The 10,037-nt window shown below is 39.2% G+C and overlaps 1 protein-coding gene and 1 long non-coding RNA gene across 2 annotated transcripts; both read left to right on the forward strand.

Moving 5' to 3' along the window:
• The first annotated feature begins 3,443 nt into the window (after nucleotides 1-3,443).
• LOC133802651 (uncharacterized) lies at nucleotides 3,444-6,130 on the forward strand. Its single transcript, XR_009877415.1, has 3 exons — nucleotides 3,444-4,057; nucleotides 5,183-5,251; nucleotides 5,869-6,130. It is a non-coding gene; the product is annotated as an uncharacterized LOC133802651 (long non-coding RNA).
• A 1,238-nt stretch (nucleotides 6,131-7,368) lies between these two features.
• LOC133800434 (adenylate-forming reductase 03009) lies at nucleotides 7,369-8,979 on the forward strand. The gene has a single exon (XM_062238390.1). It carries the CDS (start codon nucleotides 7,369-7,371, stop codon nucleotides 8,977-8,979), a length of 1,611 nt encoding a protein of 536 aa, XP_062094374.1.
• The last annotated feature ends 1,058 nt before the right edge of the window (nucleotides 8,980-10,037 follow it).

Consider the following 10,037-nt stretch of genomic DNA (forward strand, 5'->3'; position numbering starts at 1 on the left):
ACAACGCCAGTATCTCGAGCACCATACAGAATGGCACCAGCAGAATTGAAAGAGCTCAAAACTCAATTGGAGGAATTACTAAAGTTGGGGTTCATCAGACCGAGCTATTCTCCTTGGGGCGCACCAGTGCTTTTTGTCAAGAAGAAAGACGGGTCTATGAGGATGTGTATTGATTATCGGGAGCTGAATAAGGTCACAATAAAGAACAGATATCCTTTGCCAAGAATCGATGATCTGTTTGACCAGCTTCAGGGGACCAAGGTGTTTTCAAAAATTGATCTTCGGTCGGGATACCATCAATTGAGGATCAAGAATGATGATATACCAAAGACAGCCTTCAGAACCAGGTACGGGCATTACGAATTTCTGGTGATGTCGTTTGGACTCACAAATGCCCCAGCAGCTTTTATGGACCTCATGAACAGGGTTTTCAAGGAGTACTTGGATCAGTTTGTCATTGTGTTCATAGATGATATATTGGTCTACTCCAAGACAGAAGAAGAACATGAGGTTCATTTACGTCTGACCTTGCAACGATTAAGACAACATCAGCTATATGCCAAATACAAGAAGTGTGAGTTCTGGTTATCTGAGGTTGGTTTTCTAGGTCATATTGTCACCGATGGAGGAGTGAAAGTAGATCCTGCAAAGATTGCTGCAGTGAAAGAATGGCCAAGACCAAAGAATGCCTCGGAAGTCAGAAGTTTTCTGGGTTTGGCGGGCTATTATAGGAGATTTGTCGAAGGGTTTTCAAAGATAGCCGCACCGATGACAGAATTGACAAGAAAGAATCTGAAGTTCAATTGGTCAGATAAATGCGAGCAGAGCTTCCAGGAATTGAAGAGTCGGCTTATATCAGCACCTGTACTCAGCTTACCCTCAGAGGACGGGCAGTTCGTGGTTTACTGTGATGCATCAAAACAAGGGTTGGGATGTGTACTGATGCAGTCTGGTAAGGTGATAGCCTATGCCTCTAGGCAACTGAAAGATTATGAGCAGAGGTATCCGACACACGACCTGGAATTAGCAGCGGTTGTCTTTGCACTGAAGATTTGGCGTCACTATCTCTATGGGGTGAAATGTGAGATTTACACCGATCACAAGAGCCTCAAATACTTCTTCACCCAGAAGGAGTTAAATATGAGACAGAGGAGATGGTTGGAGTTAGTCAAGGATTATGACTGCGACATACTATACCACCCTGGTAAAGCCAATGTTGTGGCGGATGCACTTAGTCGCAGAGGGCCGGGAATGGTTTCTTATTTACAAGGAGTATCAAGGAAGATCCTAGAAGACATGGAACGCGCTGGTATAGAACTGATCACAGGAAAACTTGCAAAGGTTACACTTCAGTCCACCTTGTTAGAAAGGATCAGGGAAGGACAAAATGCAGACAATAAGTTAAGTGACCTAAAGCAAGAGATGCAGGATGGGAATGCCAAGGATTTCACTATGTCAGATACTGGACTAATCAGATTCAAGGGGCGTATTTGTGTGCCAAACAATGATGAGCTGAGGAAAGAGATTCTGGTAGAAGCTCATACTACCCCATATTCAGTTCACCCCGGGACCACTAAGATGTACCATGACCTTAAGGTATTGTATTGGTGGCCGGGAATGAAAAAGGATGTAGTGGAATATGTGGCAAAATGCTTAACCTGTCAACAGGTTAAGGCAGAACATCAAAGACCAGCGGGGCTATTGCAACCGTTGAATATTCCTGAATGGAAATGGGATGAGATATCTATGGATTTTGTGACGGGGTTACCTAGGACCACAAAACAGCACGATGCAATTTGGGTAATTGTGGATAGGTATACTAAGTCAGCTCACTTCCTACCAGTGCGCATGACTTATTCTATGGATCAGTTCGCCGAGTTGTACATGAATGAGATAGTACGGCTACATGGGACACCGTACTCTATTGTGTGTGATCGGGATGCTCGGTTTACATCATCATTCTGGGAGAGTTTGCAAAGAGCGATGGGAACTCGGTTGAAGTTCAGTACAGCTTATCACCCAGAAACGGATGGTCAAACTGAGAGAACAAATCAAATCTTAGAAGATATGCTCAGAGCGTGTGTCATTGACTTTCAGGGATCCTGGAGTAGATACTTGCCACTAATTGAGTTTTCGTACAACAACAGCTACCAATCTACCATCGGGGTAGCACCATATGAAATGTTGTATGGAAGAAAGTGTAGGTCCCCACTTCACTGGGATGAACTAGGAGAGAGAAAACTACTTGGACCCGATGCAGTGCAACACACCAATGAGGCTATTCAGAAAATCAGGGCTAGAATGGTCACAGCTCAGAGTAGACAGAAGTCTTATGCAGACCTAAAGCGCAAGCATGTTGAGTTTGAAGTTGGTGATCATGTATTTCTTCGTGTGACTCCAAGGAAAGGAATCTCGGTGAAGAGGTTTGGCAAGAGGGGAAAGCTAAGTCCCAGATATGTCGGACCTTTTGAGATTTTGGATAGAGTGGGCAATGTGGCTTACAGGGTAGCTTTACCACCATCATTGTCCGGGGTGCACAATGTATTTCATGTGTCACAACTTCGAAAATATGTATCCGACCCATCGCATGTGCTGAGCTACGAGACCTTGGGTTTGCAGGAGGATTTGTCATTCGATGAGCGTCCAGTGAAAATACTCGATCGAAAGGACAAAGTTCTAAGGAATAAGACCATTTCCTTTGTAAAGGTATTGTGGAGGAACAGTGTTGTTCAGGAGGCAACCTGGGAATTAGAGTCTGATATGCTGCAGCAGTATCCCGAGTTGTTTGAATAAAATTTCGGGACGAAATTTCTTTTCAGGGGGGGATAATTGTAATATCCGTTTTCCCGGAAGGGCAATTTCGTAATTTTCCCATTGTGTGCATCCTTGTCATTTTTTTTTTCTTTTCCTTTGATGGATTATTGGATATGTATGACTTCCAATGGAAATAAAATTCATGGTTTCTCATGTTTGAGTTTTTGTGGAATCACAACATGAGAATAATGTCAAGTGAATAAATAATGGCTCGGGTTAAGTTATTTTATTTATTTAAAAATTATAATAGTAATTATTATTATTATTATGAGCATAATAGTAATAATAATATGCTTGAAATTATTTTATCTTATTATGTGTAATTTTTGATTTACCATAATATTAAATATTAGAATTTGTGAAAAGACCATAATACCCTCAAGTTTGGGATTGGTTCAAGGGGCATTTTAGAGACTTTATTTCTTCTGTTTTAACATGATTAAATATTCATAAAATTGATTAAATTTTTTAAATTTAACTGATAATATCAGTTGTGGAACTTAGTCAATTTATTTTATTTTTTTTTAAAGAAAAAAAAAAAAAAATTCCTTGAAAAGAGGATTTTACCACTTCAAACGCTAATTTATTTATTTTTTTTTTAAACCTATTTCCAAAACGTGTTACCATGATAATCTGATGAAGAAATCGTGGGAATATTGAGGGAATCAAAGGATTGAAGAGAGAGAGTGTTCTTATCGTTTTTTTTTAAAGAGAAGAAATTTTTGAGTTCTTGCACTTGGGAAAAATCTGGGCAGTAAAGAGCATTGTAGAATCATTCTAGGGGAGGAAATAAACATTTTGAGTGTGAGAAATACATTTATAAAGCCTCGGATTGTGATTCACCATTTTTATCCAAGAAAATGCATATTCTTGGATAATTTTGGATTTAAGTGTGTTCAAGAGTGTATGGTGTGTGTGGTTGGTGATAAACAAGCTTAGGGGACTCCAATAATCGGTTTTGACGTGAAGAAATGGGCTGAAATGGTCTAGAGCAAGAAAAACTAATTTTGAGCTCCATTTTTGGCGGTACACCGGACTTGGAGAAGAAGACTTCGGAACAAGGGGTTACGGACATCTTTTTGGGCTGGGGTCTATTGATTTGAAGTTCTGGACATAAGGGGATCATTTTCCAAGCAAGAGAAGGATTGGAAAGCAGCAAAAGTCAGCCATAGAGTCGCCGTCGCCGGAGAAGAAGACAAAACCGGCGATATTTCCGGCGAACCCGATCTGGGTGTTTACTGAGGTGTTTTTTTTGGTTTTTCAATCTTAAAAATTAGTACATTAATTTTAGAGCATTTTCCAACTGGTTTCATATTTTTCTGATTTTTCTTTGAATTATTATGATTTATTGAAGTTTAAATAAAGATTAATTATGAAAAATATTTTTATTGTTCAGAAAAATATGATTTTATGTTTCAATGATATCTGTATGTTTTAGAATGACTTTGTACGTTTAGATTTAAGTTTTGATCGTATTTGATAATTTTCTTCAATTATTTACTTTTAAATGTGTGATTTAAGAAAATAAATGTGGAAAATTATTTAAAGTATTCTGAAAATTCTGAGAATTTTTTTATATGTTTAAAATGAGATTCTAAGGCTCTCTGTAATTTTATTTTGAATTTGTATCATTTATGAAATTTTCATGATTTATTTGGCTTATGTTATATTTTAAATATAAAAAATATTAATGCTACTGTTCTGAACCTTAGATAATTTTTTGTGTGTTAATGTAGGGTGTAGAAACCGATCTGTATAGTTAGATTCTATTTTTAATCAGTTATTAATTTTTCTTTAATTAATTAGTTTCTCTATAAATTAATTAAGAAAATTAGTTATTTTGCCCAGAAAATTCTAAAATAATTTTTATAAGTTTATTTTGGAATTTTAAACAGTTCTGTATGTTAGTTTGATTTTTGGGCTTGGTTGTGTATTTATTTATATTATTTGGGTTTTATTTGAGAAATTGAGGAAAAATAATTTATAAATGTTAAAAATTATTTTTCTGGTCGTATATGAGAATTTGCTGATTATTTAGGGTTCTGGAAAAGTTATTTATTAAATTTTGTTGTCATATGATAATTTTTATAAAATTATTGAGTCTTTAATGTAATTATGATATTAAAGGGTATTTTGGTAATTTTCACATAAAAAGTAATTATATGAATTCATGCAATATGTTAGAAACATCATTGTTTGTGTATGTGACATGATGGTTTGAACCTTTTGTGGAAAATTGTTTTAATTTACGTGTCATGCATGTTAAAATGGCATAGTTAAATTATTTCGATAATTAAGGTTTCGAAACAAAACCTTAACGCCTATTTTATTTTTTTCCTAAATTTTCGCTGTGTAATTGGACGTCTAGGAGCTAGTGGTCATCGAGGTGACGCAGCGAGTGGTTCGAGACACGTCAGCGGAAAACGCACTGTGTAAGGTAAGAAGAGTGGACATCTGCGCATAGGGTGTACGTTATGCGTACAACCTTGTTTTCTTATTTGTTAGTTATGTAATTATATTTGTGACCTGAATTGTTGCATTAGGTTGACTAGCATGAGGATAGTGCTAGAGATTTTAGTTAGTAGACATGCTAAGAGGATAGAGTAGGCGTGCTACTAGATTTTAGCTGCTTGTGTGAGTATAACACTTGCAGGAATTATCTTGGGTGTGTATAACTCATGATAATAGGATGCCACCACGGAACTGCCGAGTGTGAGTACAGCGCAGGCAGGGCAACGATGTCTCGAGGGAACGGCCGAGTGTGAGTACAGCGCAGGCTAGACTAGTAGCCACCGTGGGAATGCCGAGTGTGAGTACAGCGCAGGCAAGGCAGATTACATTTCATGTCCGATCAACATGACTTGTTAGTATTTATGTGTGTGAGTGTAACTCACATTATGTTAGTGTGATATGGTGTTTATATATCACACGATGATTATTGTGCTTATGATGTTTATTTATGTTTAGTTGAAAGTTTATGTTTTCTGGTTTGGGGAGTTATGTCCTACATAGCTCTTCTTACTGGGCGTTAGCTCACGGGTACTCTGTGTGCAGGTAAAGGCAAAGCAAAGCAGTGAGTGGTGCGGGCTCGAGGCATGGACGAAACATGTTAGAGGCTGGGCTCCAGTTATTTTATGTTTTTAGAAATAAATGTTATGTTTTTAAATTTTCAGACTTGAATGGTTATTTTCCTTATGTTTTGTTATTAAACCTAGCGTCCAACATTTTTATTTTTAAATAATGAGATCTCATTGCTGCTTAAATTTTAAATACATATGTTCTCTTAGTGTCTTAAAGTATTTATTGTTTATTATTTTTAAATGGACTCCCTAAGTAACGTCTCGGGAAATCGGGGCGTTACACTGCACGCTTGGCCCCGTCAACTGGGGATCAGGCGATCCAGGTCCGTTTACCGTTGGCCCGCTCCATTTACCATAAGCCCGGACCATATCAGGGTCTGGGACCAGGACGTGTAGGCTACGATGGTCCGAGCTCTCGGGGCATCGCCCCAGACCATCCTCGTCGAGGACGAACCCGGAGGCACATCCCGGAACTCCAATGGGCTCAGTCTCGAGTCCCCGGTCCATACCCGTCCCCTAGGGCACTCTCCATACCAAGAGACCTTGGGCCGGGCCCACGGGCCGAGCTGGTCCTCTGACAACGGGCCCAGACGAAGGCCCAGAGCCCATGCAGGAAATGGGGATAACAATAATATATGGATTTGCATATCCATACGAAAACAAAAAACAAAATAAGTGACGTTTTGAATGCACATCTATTTTCTATATAATATTTTACAATTAAATTATACAACTAAATTTCAACTAAGAAGTTCAATTTTGAAAGGATCGAAAATTTTAAGTACCCTTTTGTTTTGTTGGAGGGAATGTAAATAGAGAAATACGATTAGGAATGAGAAAAAGAATAGAAACGAAATTGAATAAAAATTAATATGAATAAAAAATTGATAAAAATAATTTTTCAATATTGCATTGGAATGATTTTTTTTCCAATTTTTAAATGGAATAGTCATTTCACCAAATTTGTGACATTCTAATACTTTAAAATACAACAAAACAAAAGAATAAAATGAAAATTGATTCATTTTCATTTCATTCAATTTCATTATTACCCCTAACCAAACATCATCAAATTAAATAATTTTTTTAATATATAAAAAAAGTCTTCCTAAAATATCACCAAATTAATTAATAAATTAAAACATTTAAATTAAACATCTTCTCTAAATCTTCACACTCACAACCTATATAGATTACATGACTAATTAACTAGTCCATTGTTACGGCTTCTTTTAAGAAAGTCTTTGATTGGCACTAGACAACTCTTGAGTATTGAGTTTATGAAATTCTTTTCTTGTTTTTTCTAACCCGGTAAACTATTGGACCAAATCAACTAAATTATTATTATTACATACACAATAATAAATCAAAGGTCGAGTACTATAAATTGTTAAAGTTAACACACTCGACTACACATACTACTCTTTTCAAAATCCAAAGTTTTCGCTTAATCAAAATTTAAAAGCAAAGAAAAATGCAAAGCCCAATAAGATGTTCTAGTTGCCGTGGTGTCTCTTTCGAGAGCAATAAAGTTCATTCTGATCCTTTTGCAATGAAAAGTATATCATTCGCAGAAGAAGTAGCTCGAGGCAACAGCATGTCAAGGCACCTAAGTTCATTACAAAGATCACTAAGCAAAGCCAGTAGCCATTACTGTGATCTCGTACTCGACGTAGATGACGATGAAGAAGAGAGTGAAGTTGAAGATCTCGAGATGCAGACCATGCAAAAACAGCCAGTACTCATCCATGAACAGCAACCAAAAAAAGTTAATAAAGCTCGAAAGCAAGGATCGAGATTATCAATCATATTGCTCGATCAAGGGTTGTTTACAGTCTACAAACGACTCTTTATCGTTTGCTTAGCTTTGAACATCACCACTTTGGTTCTTGCAGCCACTGGAAACTTCCCATATGGAAGGAAAAGAGCTACCCTATTTTCCATAGCTAACATTCTAGCTTTGACACTTTGTCGAAGCGAGGCTTTCTTGAGAATAGTGTTCTGGTTTGCAGTGAAAGCCTTGGGCCATTCATGGGTTCCTTTGTCTGTCAAGACTGCTACCACATCTCTTCTCCAAAGTCTTGGTGGAGTTCACAGCGGTTGTGGAGTTTCATCTATTGCTTGGCTCGTATACGCCTTGGTTCTCACTCTCAACGACAGCCAAAACACTTCGCCCGAAATCGTAGGCGTGGCCGCAGCCATACTCGGCCTCCTCTTCCTCTGCTCCTTGGCAGCCTTCCCACTAGTCCGTCATCTTCATCACAACGTGTTCGAGAGAGCACACCGGTTCGCCGGGTGGACAGCGCTCGGTCTCCTCTGGGCCTTTATTGTCCTCACTATCTCATACGACGCAGACACTAAATCATACCACACAACCAATCTCTTCTCCAACTTGATTAAACAACAAGAGTTCTGGCTCACAATCACCATCACGGCACTCATCATCTTCCCCTGGCTAACAACTAGACGCGTACCGGTAACGATCTCTGCTCCATCAGGCCACGCCTCCATAATCAAGTTCCAAGGAGGTGTCAAGGCAGGGCTGCTAGGCAGAATAAGCCCGTCGCCCTTGTCCGAGTGGCACGCCTTCGGAATCATTTCAGATGGGAATAAAGACCACATGATGCTCGCCGGAGCAGTCGGGGACTTCACAAAGTCACTCGTTTCGAACCCTCCGAGCCACTTGTGGGTGCGACAAGTGCATTTTGCTGGACTTCCTTACCTAGTGAACATGTACGAGAGGGTTTTGGTGGTTGCTACGGGTTCGGGAATTTGCGTATTCTTGTCGTTTCTTCTTCAGCCGAGTGCAGCGGAGGTTCGGTTCATTTGGGTGGCCAAGGGAATTGAGCAGAACTTTGGGAAAGAGATCAAGGATATGGTGAGTGGGTATCCGAAGGACAAGGTTACAGTGCATGACACTGGCGTATTAGGGCGGTCCAATGTGTCGGAGATGAGTGTCGAAGCGGCCAAGGAGTGGGGAGCTCAGGTGGTCATTGTGACAAGCAATCCGGAGGGAAGTAGGGATGTTGTTTCTGCTTGTAAGGCTGCTGGAATTCCTGCCTTTGGTCCCATATGGGACTCCTAAAAATCATTTACTTAATTTATTAATTAGTTATATATATACATATACATGTTCATATTTTTTTTTACAAAACTTTACAATTAGAGATATATAATTCAGTTTACAACAAAGTTGAATCATAATTTTATCATAATAATATCAAGTCAAACATTAGCCGCTCTTTAATGCTAAGAACTCATCTTATGGCACATTTATGGGGAAGTAGTATCGTACAACAAACATAATCTTCACAACATAAAATGTAAGATTAGGAGTGTCCATCCAATCTAATCCGTACTATTTTAGTTATAAACGATTTAAATATGTTCTTGTTTACCGAGATTTTCGGAAACTATACTAATGAATATTAGCTAAGACTAATGATCGGGAATTTAAAGGATTAACACATGATTTTTACATGGTTGGGGCGTTAATCAGCCTTAGTCCACGAGTTAGTTGTATTAGAGCTTGGAAAGTCTTTTACAATAGAGTTTTTCTCTATATTTTGACAGAGTAACTGTATACCAGTCGAAGAGAGATCCATTTTTCCAGTGTTCTATTGCCCGTATTTATAGGCTCATGGGAACACTGGGTCTGGGCCGGGTATGGCCTGGGCCCATCAGAGATATGGATATTCTTGGCCTCTCTGGTGAAAGCCCAATATAAAAGATAAAACATACATAAAATCTAGAGCAGTTAAGGCCCAATAAGGTGGCCCAAGAACTATATTTCGCCTGACAAAACGGTGCTTTTAGTCTGGACACTTCGAGTTACGAGGCAGATTCAGGGGACAAGACCAGTCAGAGTACTTGGCAATGCATGTCTGAAACAACGGCGTGCAATCCCGAGGTTGCCTTTTCCGCAGGTGAAAAGTGGAGACAACATCCATGCGGAGTGGGGCGGCTTCAGAGTCCTGGACGCTTTTGCCACCAACCGGGGACGACGTGATCCGGGTTCGTTTACCTTTGTCCCTCTTCATTTACCACAGGCACGGACCGTTACCAGGCTCCGGGACCAGACACGTATACCGCCGGGGGGGGGGGGGGGGGGTCCGAGCTATCTGCATGTCTCCCGGATGACTG

This window comes from Humulus lupulus, chromosome 9, assembly GCF_963169125.1.
Source record: "Humulus lupulus chromosome 9, drHumLupu1.1, whole genome shotgun sequence".
Taxonomy (NCBI): domain Eukaryota; kingdom Viridiplantae; phylum Streptophyta; class Magnoliopsida; order Rosales; family Cannabaceae; genus Humulus; species Humulus lupulus.